Genomic DNA, 13,808 nt, shown 5'->3' with positions numbered 1-13,808 from the left:
ATATTTTGTAGTAACTCTTGATGAGAACTAATTGAAACTATTAGATGACTGTCATTGGAGACTACCATATTTGTCATTCATGACCCATAGAAGAAGCAGTCTCTAAGAGTTAGCTCTGGAATTCTGAGAATTGTAGTGGTTGTCTTCTGGGGACCCAACCTGCCATTTTCAGCAAAAGTTGGAGAATGCTGCTATTATTATCACTATGTCCTAAAGACCTTTCTTCCCCTTCTCTTGCTTCTTTCCCATCTCCTTCTCTTTTTCCTCCTCCTTCCCTCACCACTCTCTCTCTCTCTCTCTCCATTTGGGGTTCTGTGGAATACAGTTTTGGTCAGTTTGGGGGCTAGATTTTCTTTCTTTCTAATTTTAATTATTTATCAAAATTATTATTATTTTCAAAAAGCTGAGATAATTTATTTTTTGTCCTGGGCAGTTTTCATTTGTGATTTCTTGGAAAATAATCTCTGAAAAAAACAGCCTTTTTTTTAAAATAAAAAAGCTCATTGTATTTCAAATGGACTTGACTATGCCTTTAAAACTGAGATCTCTCCAACTTTAATTGAATGGCTAAAAATAGCTACCAGGTCAAGTCTCTAATTGTTCAGTTTTTGATGGTTTAGAACGATGGTTTAGAACGAGTGTAAATAGTAATTGCTTTCTGTTCTGTCAGAAACTCTGAAGGTCTCCCCCTCCATTAATTTTGTGATTAAGCCATATTTTGTCTCAATTTTTACCTAGTCTTTAGACACTGAATGAGCTTTGCCTCTGACAAACTAAAACCTAGAAAGGACTTTCATTTGGAAAGGCCAAAGTTACCCACTGTAACTTGGACCATTGCCAGTCCAGTTGTCTTGCTTTTTGTCTTCCCCTTAGATTTCAATAATTGTGGAGGAGTGAGGCTGATAGCTTTGTGCAGCTCTACCTCACTTAATCCCAATTTGCCTGTGAGTCAACATCATCCTTATGATATCATTGACCTATTCAATAGGAAAGTATGAATACAAAGGAATCACTCCAAGCCACAGTGATCTATTTGTTGTCCACATACCTATGCATTCATTGGAAGAATCCCTTTAGTACTTATCATATGCCATCTTAAGCTATCTCTTGTAGTATTACTTAAGTATGGTTCCTATCAATAAAGGAGGGGAAGAGAAATATAATTTTCCTAGTTGGAAGCAGGAAATGAAGGAAGATAGGAAGTGGAAGTTACAGAGAGAAGTTGGAGTCAAGGAAGGAAGTTTGGACATTTTGGAACCCTGAAAAGAGGTTTCTGCAGATATTTTCCAGTGCCAGTGGTCAGGCATTTGCAAAGTTAGGGTGCTGCTTTTCAGAACTGAATGTGATCATGATCAATTGGAGCCTGTCTGCCTTATCTCCTCAAAAAAGAGATCTTCCTGGATAATTTTGGTTTTTTTTGCCTAATTATCATTAAGATTGGAACTTGAGGACTCTAACACCTCTCTGTTTATATCCCTTTCTCTACCTCATTACTGCCTGGCTTTATTTATCCTTGAGAGTTATTGCTCTCTTTATATCTTGATAATTTACTGACTGTACTTTAAAAATGGTTTTGTCTCCAGATGAATGAATATAAGCTGATTTTCATCACATTCTAAGCCAATGTTTTCTCTACAGAACTGAACCACACAATGGGAGAGAGACAAAAGAAAACATATGGATCAGTTGCCTTAGACTTATCCCCAGAATTCTTGATCTTCTCCGGGGAGCTCTGAAGTTCCCAAGTCCCTATGTTATTCAGCTTCTATGTCCTATCATCCTTTTTAGTCCCTCCTTCCAGCTGAGAAAACTATACTCTCTCTCTCAGCCCCCATTTTGCCTTATTGGGTTCAGGCAGTGAAGTTGAGCAGAGAGAGTCATACTTAAGAGTCAGGAAGATCTAGCTCCAATTCCAATCTCTAATGCATATTGACTGTGTAGCCCCAAGAATTCTCTAAAACTATAAAATGCATAGCAGGTACTATACTGCCATCCTGATTTCCTCACTGGCAGTTCCCTATACCCAGTAAATCATAGGTTTTGGTCTGGGGGGGGTGGGGAAGGATTATTGTGTAGCAGATGTTAACAGGCCTTCTTCAGAAGGAGTTGGGTAAGTCTCTCAGACTTCTTATATCTCCCAACAATGAATGTATCTACCAGATAGAATGTAAATTCTGATTGTTCTGAGTCTTCATTGACTCACTGATGACTCGTTATTGTGTTGACTCAAGTTCTTAGTTCACATATCAGCTAGGCCCTTAAACTTAGTCTTTTAGAAAGAGTTGGATTCAAAAATTATAACAAACATAGAGAAAAAGCTTAGAGAAGCTAGAAACAGAAATACTTGAATGAATGAATGAATAAGTATTTATTTGTTTGAGATATTAGCATCCACACAACTCTTCCAGGAGTTGAACAGTTAGAAAGAGAGAAACAAATATATATGCAGAGTCAAGTCATGGAAAGAGAAAAGGAATCCATGTCTAACAAAACACCCATTCCGCTCTACCTTCCTGGCACATCCCCCATGTGACAGGTCTGCTACCCTGTTACTCTTTTATTCTTCAACTCACTTTATTCAAGATATTTTATTCCTCAACTCAAAATTTTGATTTATTTCACAACTTGAGATCCAGAATCTTAACTTTAATGTTTGTGTTTACTACTTATTAAGAATATGATCTATAAAAGGAACTTTACTTTTGTGCAGAGTTATGGAGGTAAGAAGTCCCTCTGGCCCCTGGGTCTGAATGAAGCAGGTGATGTTAATCCCAGTGGTATAATCATTAATCAGCAGAGAAAAGGTAGAAGTAACATTGTAGAGTTGGTTGATATCATCTTGGAACAGTTGCATATCTCCATGATACTTGGTTGAATTTTTAGTATCTACTTTCCAGTACATCTCCTGAGGCTTTGGATAGCCTTGGTTAGAAGAACAAGACAAATTGAATATATCCCCAATTTCTTCAGTCTTGTTGTCAAGTTGTATTATTTCAGGCTGACTGAAAGGGGCTAGAAACAGAATTGAAGTATTAAGATTTTTCTTTCATTCCAAACCTTGATACAGTTGGGTAAGAGGGGGTGAGGGTGAGCATGGACGGGGAAGACAAGGGGAAGATGGTCCCTGACCACAGAGATTCTTAGGATAACATGGGATGTAGAACTGATGCTACCATGATAACAGTACTGAATTTGGGAATCAGAGGACATGGATTCCCATCCCAGCTCTATTATTTATGTGACCTGGGCCTCAGTTACATCATTTGTAAAAATTACCTCTATAATCCCTTTCAACTCTTGAAACTATGACCCTGGAATTTCAGTAACAACACTTTGTTTAGTCCTTTTTAGGAATGGAAGTAAATAAAATTCTTTTGGTTAAGGAGAGGTCCAGATGTGTGATTTCATCAGCACTGGGACCCCCCCCCCCCCCAGTGAGAAAACCACCTCTCTGAATTCAGATCAGCAACTATTATATAACTTTTATTCTTAAAGAATTGTGGAGGGGCGGCTAGGTGGTGTAGTGGATAAAGCACTGGCCCTGGAGTCAGGAGTACCTGGGTTCAAATCCGGTCTCAGACACTTAATAATTACCTAGCCGTGTGGCCTTGGGCAAGCCACTTAACCCCCTTTGCCTTGCAAAAACCTAAAAAAAAAAGAATTGTGGGAGAAGGGTAGGGGAGAAGGGAGAGAGACAGGATCTGAACCCAAGTTGACTCAGAAGTTGGTTCCCTGTCCACTATGTAATATTGCCTCTCATACAAAGTATAAATAAAGGACATGTTTGTAGGGAAATGAATATATTGATAAACAGTACCACTCTGATAGTCTTATTTTCTATTCTGTGGAAAAGTACCTAGGACATTAGAGGTTTCATTTCACTGATCTCATAATCCTCTCTCATATTAAGTTCACATTTTCCCTATTCAAAGAAACAATTTCTACTGCTATAATTATCAACCAGTTTGTTGCAGTTCAGAATCTAGAACCTCAAAACATCTTTCTCTCACACACAATCTCAATCTATCTCTCTCTCTCTCTCTCTTTCTCTCTCTCCTCTGTCCCTAAAGTCAGATTTATCAGGTCTGGAGGTCAATAGAAAATGACTCTATCTGACACTGACAATAATCCATCCTTGACTGTCAATATGTCTATTCTTTTCCATACTTTCTTTCCCCTCTGTGAGGATTTCTTTCTATTCTAAATTGTGGTTCAGTCATTATCTATTGTGTCCTACTCTTTTTGGAGGGGGTTTGTTTTGTTTTGTTTTGTTTTTGCAGAGATACTGAAGTAGTTTTGCCATTTCCTTCTCTAGCTTATTTTACAGAAGAATAAACTGAGGCAAACAGGGTTAAGTGACTTGCCCAGGGTGATGTAGCTAGTTAGTGTTCAAATAAGATTTGAACTCATATGTATGTACAATGCTAACCTGACTGTTTGGTGCTGAGGGAAAGGGGGTGGGAAGGGAAGGTGGAAGGAAACTTTGTAACTTAAAAATATACATATGCATCTGGATGAAAAATAAATAAATATTTTTTTTTTTTGCAGGGCAAATGGGGTTAAGTGGTTTGCCCAAGGCCACACAGGTAATTATTAAGTTGCCACCTAGCTGTCCCTAAATTTTTAAAAATAAGATTTGAACTCAGAAAATTGAGTCTTACTGATTCCAAGATGTATATATATTGTGGCACCTAGCTGCCTCTTTGTTTTTCTAAATGCTCAGTCCTACAAGGTGGAGATTATATCTTTCATTTCCTGATGATCCTTAGAAATGTCTATGTTCCTTATGTTGCTATATCAATAGTTGATCTTAATTTAATAAGTGTTGCTCTTCCCCTAACTATAGATGGATAAATTTCTGGACAGGAAAGGTGCTTTTTCTGTTGCTCTGTTTGGATCACAAGGGGCTGACTAATGAGTGACCATGATAGAGGGTGGAAAGGAAGTCTTAAATCAGCCCACTGTGCAACTTGCTAGGAGCACCAGTGACATATCCAGAAGGGAGAAAGGACTGAAAATACTGGTTTCAAAAAGGGGTTAAAAGATCATAAAGCACCATGCCAAACTAACTTGTTATGAATTGTGCTATTGGCTAAAGAGGGGGTTTGTAAACTATTTGTATATTACTTCTTTTTTTTTTGCTGTTTGGGTTTTTTTTTGCAAGGCAATGGGATTAAGTGACTTGCCCAAGGCCACACAGCTAGGTAATTATTAAGTGTCTGAGGCTGGATTTGAACTCAGGTCCTCCTGACTCCAGGGTCAATACCCTATCCCCTGCACCATCTAGCTGCACCTGTATATTACTTTTAACTACAATTGCTTTTGTTCATTCGACTATTCATTTCCCAAAAGCACATTCTAGGTGATTTTGTATATCAAATGGTAAAAAGCACTGAATTCACATCCACTGAATTTTCTGGAAATTGTTCTGCTTTGCCTTTATAAGTCTTACTAGGTAGCCCCCAAGAACCATAAGCGTCTACTTACCAAAGACAAACAGTTGAAAAGAAAATGTATGGGGGATAATGCTTTGGCCATGGTACAGGACAACACAAGTATACTTCCCCTGGTCCACAATCTGAACATTCTGGAGCTGTAAAGTCCAAGTGCTATGGTCAAACTTGGTGCGGTTTATGTAGCTGGAATGAACATGAGTTTGCTTCTCTTCTCCCAGATATTGCTCATACAGAACATTATCTCTGTCACCTTGCCAAAATATCACTACTTCATCCAGGCTGAAATTTTGATAATTCTTGAAATCACATGGCAACTTGGCAGTCTTATTGAAAAATGCTTGAACCTCGAATTCTTTAGCAGTGACACCTAAATTGGGAGAGAGACAAACAAAAGAAAAAAAAATTCACTTTCATTTATCCATGATAAGTAGTCATTCCTCACCAGTCTCAGTATAAGTAAATGATAAGAGTTCTTTGCCCTTCCATCTTGAAGAGGACTCTGATGGGAGGGGGGCGGGGTGAATGTGTAAAATCACCAATCTCACTTTTTATACCGGAACAAAATATGGATTAAGATGACTGGAGATGGCCCTAGATGCAGTGGGGGACCTTGTCCTTTTTTGAGCTAAGGTCATTTAGCAGATCTCAGTTTGACAGAGGCAACACCCATTCAGTGATTAATGCTAGGTAAGAAATGAGGAAGAAAATAGCCTCTTTTTATCTAGTCCATAAAAAAAAAGCTCAATCTGAGAGCAGAAGAACCTCAGAATTTGGGGCCAAAATAGAAACAACTCCTATTTATGTTCACTCTAAGTCAATCTGGGTTTAAATGTCAGCTTAAGTAGGATTGTTGTGCTAATCTTAGGACCTAAGAAGCAGCAGGAGGGCTGTGAATTCGAATCAGAAATCCTTACCAGTCATTTGCTGTATTTGGCCTCATGGGTCTAATTAAAGCAAAAGACTGGGTTTGGGTTATTTATAGGAAATTAATATTTGGAAAACTGATAAAAAACAAGAGGTTTATCATTTGTAGAAGCAAGCAAGCAGGCAAAATAAAAAGTTCATCTTGACTGATGCAAGAGACTCATCCAACATAGGAGGGAAGGAGTTGTATTAGGATGGAAACATGTTAGTATAAGTAAATGATAAGACTTATAAATTGGAGTTGAAGAATCAACATTATATATACCCTAAGACTAAAATGAGTTTGACCAAATACAGGTAATTGATGCCAGATGAGGGGAGGAGAGCAGCATTTCTCTTCAGACCCAAATGGGAGAGAGAAGTTTCCAAGGTCATTTATAACCACCAGACTAGTGAGTTTTGGGTAGGGGGAATTTCCTTATTGCAACCAGAATCCAGGAAAAGGTCTGAGTTGACTATCTGAGGTCCAGGAAGGGAATGACTCCCAGAACAAAACAAGGGGTCAGGAATTTTATCCAACCAGAAGCCTCGACCATTTGGTTACCGGGGTAGCCAAAGATAAGTATCTTAGAAAAGTACAACTTTGTCTGTCTTTCACCAAATGCTTTATAGGTACTTTGTTGTCCTATTTTTATAACAACAAACAGAAAACATTACAAAGTTTATAAATATCACATGATTATTTTTAAAAGTTGTTTTTTATTTTAAAGGGAGAAAATGGAAGATGGGGCAAATTCAAGGTCAAATCAGGAAATGATATATTACTAGCTCTAATGGGGGGGGATATGCATCAGGGAGAAGGGACAATGACAGATTCAAAAAAAAAAGCAAGAACTTAGAGTAGCATTAAAATTCAGACTTAAATGACACTGCTGTGACAAAAACAAGTCTCAAGGATGGGGCAAAAAGTTTGCCAGTGACAAGTCTTAGAACAGTTAAGGAATATATTCACAGAGTGGGGAGGTGGAGGAGGGAGGGGATATTCTATACCTGCAGCTCCATCTACCAAGTAACTAGCAGAACCTGCCCAGGACACATTTCTGTATAGTAGAGGTTACAAAAAAAATCCATGCTTTTTTTTCAGCAGCAGCAAAGAGAGAGTATCAGTGCAAAGTCAAGGCTTTGAAAATTAGAGCAGTAGGAAACTCATAATCAGATCCTCTAAATAGAAAAATTGATTTCAGAGTCACTGCACATAAAAGTTGTCATCCAGATCGGAAAGATCCTCCCTCTTCTCACTTTCCATTCTGTGATCCCTGGCTTCCTTCAAAGCTCAGCTGATTCCACCTCTTATGTTAAACTTTCTTAATCCCCACTTCCTCCCCACCCAAAACCCTAGTTATTAACATTTCTTCCCCATTAAATTATTTTAAATTTAACTTGTTGGTCATGATCAATTTGTTTAGCATGGGTGTAAATGTAGTGCCTTATATTAGAGGGGGATGAGGAGGAAGGGAGGGGAAAAGAAAAATGTAAAACTCAAAACCTTGCAAAAAATGATTGGTGAAAACTACTGTTGCATGTAGTTGAAAAAACAAAATATTTTTTAAAACAGAAAAGAATAGAAAAAGTAAATCTTCTCTTTTTAGCTGCTGATCTATTTCTTTCCTTTGTTTGGCAGTCAAATATCTCAAATAATATTTGCTCATTTAAAAAAAAATAACTTGTTGGCTTAATTGTATGTCTGTTCTATCTCTCCAGTGTAACATAAGCACCTTCAGCAAAGAGATGGTTCCTTTCTTGTTTGTAAATTATGGTGCCAGAGACCATGGATGATTTATCAGGAATTATGTTGGGAAATTTGTGATACTGATAGTTGCTTTGAAACTAAAGGTTCTTTTATTTGCCTATTATTTTTAAAAAAATGACAATCATATAAATGAAAAAGTCAATTTAATTATATTGGATGCCATACAGAATTCTTAAGTTTGCTGAGTGGGAGAACATTGGTCAAGAGAATTCCTTCCAAAGATCCCTTAGACTTTTGTTTTAAAAAAAGGTGGCACAGTTTCCAAAAGTTTCTGATAACTGGCTGCTCAATCTTGCCAAGGCAAATAGTAGTTTTGGAAACTATTAAGTATGCATATTGAAAATTGTTTTAAAGCAGAGTTCTAATCCATTAGTATATTGTATGAGTTTGTGAAGATTATTTCTCTCTGGACCTCAGTTTCCTTATCTATAAAAGGAAGGGAAGTTGCACTGGAAGATCTTTAAGTTTCCTTTCAGTTCTCAATCCTAGTTGGTATTTATATGTCTTGATAATTCTACCTTCACAATATAATCTCACATCTGTCTCCATCTAAAATATTGTAATAGCCTCTTGCTTTATCTCCATTGTTCCTTCTCCAATCCATTCTCCACATAGCTACCAAACAGATAATCCTAAATTTTATTCACTTGCTCAAAAAAAAAAAAAAACTTCAGTTGCTCTCTAACCATTCTGGTCAGCATGGAAAGCTTTTCACAATTTGCCTTAACCTTATCTTTCCAAGTTTGATTGTGCATTACTTACCCTTTGCCCTACCACTAGGTACTCTAAACTCCAATTAAAATGGTCTGTTTACTATTTCCTATACATAACAATTCATTAACATCTCCATGCTTTTAGATATATGGGCTGTTCTCAGTCTCACTCCACCCCATTCCAAAGTCTGAAAGATTCTCCTTCTCCTCTATCTCTTCACAGTCTATTTTGGAAACCTCTAAGCATTATCTCCTTTAACAAGTCTTTTTATAACCCACCACTATCCTCACCATCACTACTATCACTATGTATGTAATAATAGGCCTTTCCTAGATCTTATAATCTAGAGGAAGTATCCCTTATCATATAGGTGGGAGTAGCCTGATTGGTTATATCTAGAGAGAATGCATCTTTGAAACTGACTCTCTTTCTGACTCTCATACTCTTTCCTAAAAGCTCTCACAGGTTCAGTTCAGAGGTGACAATTCCAGTTCACCCATAGTATAAGCACTGTGAGCTAAATTGGTGAGAGGGGAAGGACTTTCTTCCCTAGCTATGGCTCCTGAAGCTTCTCTTCCTCCAGGGGTGTTTGTTTCTGTTCTGTCTCATTTATCCATCTCAGTTTCAGGTGCTTCCATGGTCCTCACCTAGGAGTTCATATCATTGAGACCTTGGGGCCAAGCTTTCTAATAAAATAGTACTTGTCAGCCCTCCTAGCATCCAAGTCCAGAGAAGCCAGGGTGCTTAGGACTTGATTGGAGGGGTTAGAACTTGGAACTGGAATTGTATTCCGTAGGAACTAAATTAAGCTATGAATCTAATCCCCTTCTCCTCTCCATAGACTAAGCTGGTTCAAGGGGAAAGATGATTATGTGTTCATATATTGAAGAAGTAAGTATATTTATTTGTGAAATTGCATTTGAAGTATAAAATTCCTTTGTAAAAACTAATCTAACTGTTAGGGGCTAAATGAAACTGGAAGACTGGAGACACACTCCTATGGTGGAGGGAAGACCATTGGTGGGGGCTCAAACCATTTGCAAAGAACCCAGAAAGATACCCCTAACCTCAAATTTGAGAGAACTCTGGAGAGTGGTGAAATGTAATATACCTGTTCTTCAGCTAGTGGGGGCCAGTGACAGGTATATATATATCCTGTTTTTATGTATCTGAATAAATGCTAAAACACCATCCTATCCCCTAAGAAGCATGTAATCTCTTTGAGGGCAAAGACTATCTTAATTTGTTTCTTTATCTTCAAGGACTATCAAGGTGGATGGTCCATAGTAGGTACTCAATGAATCCTATCTTCAAATCTTATACAGCACTTTATAGTCATATCATTTGAACTTCACAACAGTCCTATAAAGTATCTTATCTTCATTTTATAGATGTGAAAAGTAGTGGAATTTTCCTATGGCCACACAATCAATCAAGAAGCATTTATTAAATGCCTATTAAATACTATGAACAGCTAAGTAGCAAAGTAGTTAGAGCACCAGACATGGAATCAGGAAGCTCATCTTTGTTTAAATCTAACCTCTGGCACTTCCTACCTGATCAGACACTGACCATGGGCAAGTCATTTAATCCTCTTGACCTCCCTTTCCTTAACTGTAAAATGAACTGGAGAAGAAAATGGCAAAACACTCCATTATCTTTGCCAAGAAAAGTCCAAATAGGGTCGACTGAAATGACTGAACAAACTTTGTGAAATATGGCATACATACTTGCTATGTGCTGAGGAACAAAGACAACAATGAAAGTCCCTGCTCTCAAGGAGCTTTCATATTATTATTATTAGGACAATTGAATAAATGGATATATATGAAATAAGCATAGGGTGATTTTTTGTGGGGGTAAGGGCAAGTAAGAGCAAGGGTTCTACTAGATTATACGCAGATCATACAACCTGTATATCTTAGCAGCCGAATCTAGGTCTTTCTGACTTCGGGAAGGAATCTCTATCTACTATGTCAATAGTTTTCAAGCTTTTGGCCTTAGGACCACTTCACATTCTAAAAATGACTGAGAATTGCAAGAAACTTTATGTGACATATGTATCAGTGTGTATTGTATTAGAAATTAAAACAATTTTTAAAATGTGTGTTTATCAGAATTAAGCCTGCATCCATGCACCAGACTTGCCCAGAGAGTGCTGATGGTCAACCACAGACCAGGCACAGGCAGGAGAGCAGTCAGAGCTTCTTCTAAGTCAGTGATTCATCATCAAACACAGATGAAGACAAGCCAATGGATGGGAGTTTTGACAGTGTTGAGGAGTTGTATGGATTTGATGATGAATAAAACTTGAGTTCAATTTAAAAAAAGAAATAGAGTTGCTATAAATATTTTTTAAAGTTTATTTTAAAATAAAATAATAACTCTATTACATGTTATCATAAATGATATATTTTTATTTAAAATAACTATTTTCCAAAACAAAAAATTTGAGAAGAATGCAAAGGTTTTACATATTTTGGCAAAATTTTTTTAATAGCAGACAGTTGATTTTTTCATATTTGCTTTCTGATCTAATCTGTTGCTATCTGTTGAAATCAAAGTTAATTAAGAAAATAGTTGAAACTAATGATTCAGATATGTATTTGAAAAGGGGAATGGTATTTTAAAAAGCAAATGATATCTTGATAATAGTAATAATGATGATAGCTAGCATTTACATGGTGCTTATTACATGCCAGGCACCATTTTCTTTTGTTGCTAGAACATCTTTTTTTTTAAGTTTTTTCAAGGCAATGGGGTTAAGTGACTTGCCCAAGGTCACACAGCTAGGTAATTATTAAATGTCTGAGGCTGTATTTGAACTCAGGTCCTCCTGACTCCAGGGCCGGTACTCTATCCACTGCACCACCTAGCTGCCCCTTAGAAGATCTTTTATTTAATCCTTGAAATGACTTTGGTAGATAAATTCAAATTTTCCCATTTTACAGTGGAGAAAACTGATTTAGTCTTGCTTAAGACTTGTTAAATGGGGGCGGCTAGGTGGTGCAGTGGATAGAGTACCGGCCCTGGAGTCAGGAGGACCTGAGTTCAAATCCGGTCTCAGACACTTAATAATTACCTAGCTGTGTGGCCTTGGGCAAGCCACTTAACCCCATTTGCCTTGCAAAAAAAAAAAAAGACTTGTTAAATGACTTGCCAAGCTAATAAATATGAGGTTGGATTTTTAACTTGAGTTTTCCTGACTTCAAAACTGTATGTCTCTATCCACCATGCTACTAATTACTGAAATAATTATGGAAATAGTTATGACCTCTTTGGGATCCAAAGAATCAGGTAGGGGAAGAGTCCAAGGAAGACTTCCAGAGTTTCAGGGATCACATTTTGAGTCACTGAATTATGCCATGTTACCTCTAAATACTTCATATAGTTAATTGTGTTTGTGTACTATTCAATGAGCAGTGGCAACTAGTTGGCATAGTGGAAATAGAGCCCACATATAAAGTCTGGAAGATCTGAATTCAATCTGACCTCAGGCACTTACTAGTTGTATGAACCTGGGCAAACTACTTAACCCTGTTTGTTTCAGTTTACTCTTCTATAAAATGAACTGGAAAAGGAAATGGCTAACCACTCTAGTATCTTGCCAAAAAAAGGGGGTCACAAAGAGTTATACATGACTGAACAATAGCAAGCCTATTCAATGAGACTATAAGCTCTCTGAAGGTAGAGGTTGTCTTTTCTCTCTACTTTGTATCTTCCCCCATGCCTGAACAGTTTATACAGAATAGAAGATTAATAGTTGCTTTTTAAATGAATTCAATAAATGAATACACTATTTTGAAGTAGGTTATTTGTTTATGGATAGGATCAGCCCTCCTCTAAACTGCTGACTGTCCCTAACAACCAGTTTCTCTTTTTTGGGGGTTAAGTATAAATTTTCCTTTAGGGTGGATTTCTCAATAATCTGAGGAGTTAAGAGTAGTGGGAATTCCCCAAGTATCCTGCTTGAACATTCACTTGCCCTGTATTCCATATCCAGAATTAATATAGGATTCAGAGAAATCTGGAACATTTATCACGCTACATTAATAACAGTAATAAATAATTTCTATAGCACTTTAAGATTAACAAAATACTTTCTTCACAATAAATCTGTGAAAAAGGAAATGAAAATATAGGTAATAATCTAAGGAACCCAAATTCAAACCAAGGTCTCCTGATCCCAAATTCAGTGTTCTTTTCATTATACCAAAGGTATACCTGGACTTCTCCATGTGTCTCCTAGTTTAATATTTTTCAGTTTCCTAAGACACACAAATCAGATTTGGATTTTGATGGCACCAGAATCTCTATCTCTTTTTTCTATCTGCTTTCCAAAACCATTATTTTTCTTTTTTGGGGTACAAGATGGTGGGAGAATACAACTACAGTGGCAACCTGTTATTTCTATGACTCGGTTTTTGAAATTATTATTTTATTTTCAAAAGGATCACAAAATATGAGAAAATTAGGACTATACTGAGTTTTACCACATAATTTTATCTCTGCAATCAAATGAATTATTTAATCCTTGATTTGGGGCAGTGATTTTCAAGATCAATTGTATCTCCTCTCTTTTTTTTTGACTTTTGACCTATTTTGCTATTTGTTAACACCTCTACCAGAGAATGAATAATTACAAAAATTGTCAACTCAAGTTAAGCCTTGCTGTTTTTTGGTTGGATCTAATTTAAAAAAAAAAAGCAAAACATTTGTTTGAGAGAGAAGGTTAAAAATGATTGACTAAGATAAGGATCTGGTATCTAAACAGAATCACTTAGTTGTCAATTCTAGCAAGACTTTCCTAACCTTTGCACAGTGCCCAGCACAGAAAAGATAGAAAGATAGATGAATAAAGCATGAAGTTCTTACTATATGCCAGGCACTATGCTTCATACTGGGGATGCAAATATCAGTAAAATCATCATTATCATCATTGTTATCATCATCATCATCTTCCT

General features: G+C 36.9%; 1 protein-coding gene across 3 annotated transcripts in view; it reads right to left on the bottom strand.

Annotated features, from left to right (window-relative positions):
• The window catches only part of CD86 (CD86 molecule), an 89,554-nt gene that overhangs the window by 13,854 nt on the left and 61,892 nt on the right, over positions 1-13,808 (bottom strand). For all 3 annotated transcript variants that reach the window (XM_074214644.1, XM_074214642.1, XM_074214643.1), the window contains exons 4-5: positions 5,488-5,823; positions 2,701-3,012 (exon numbers count right to left, since the gene is read on the bottom strand). In XM_074214644.1, the coding sequence (XP_074070745.1) occupies positions 2,701-3,012; positions 5,488-5,823 (648 nt within the window). The remainder of the gene's footprint in view (positions 1-2,700; positions 3,013-5,487; positions 5,824-13,808) is intronic.

This window comes from Macrotis lagotis, chromosome 1, assembly GCF_037893015.1.
Source record: "Macrotis lagotis isolate mMagLag1 chromosome 1, bilby.v1.9.chrom.fasta, whole genome shotgun sequence".
Taxonomy (NCBI): Eukaryota; Metazoa; Chordata; class Mammalia; order Peramelemorphia; family Peramelidae; genus Macrotis; species Macrotis lagotis.
The sequence above is the reverse complement of the archived record's forward strand: the minus strand, read 5'-3'. Positions and strand labels throughout refer to the sequence as shown.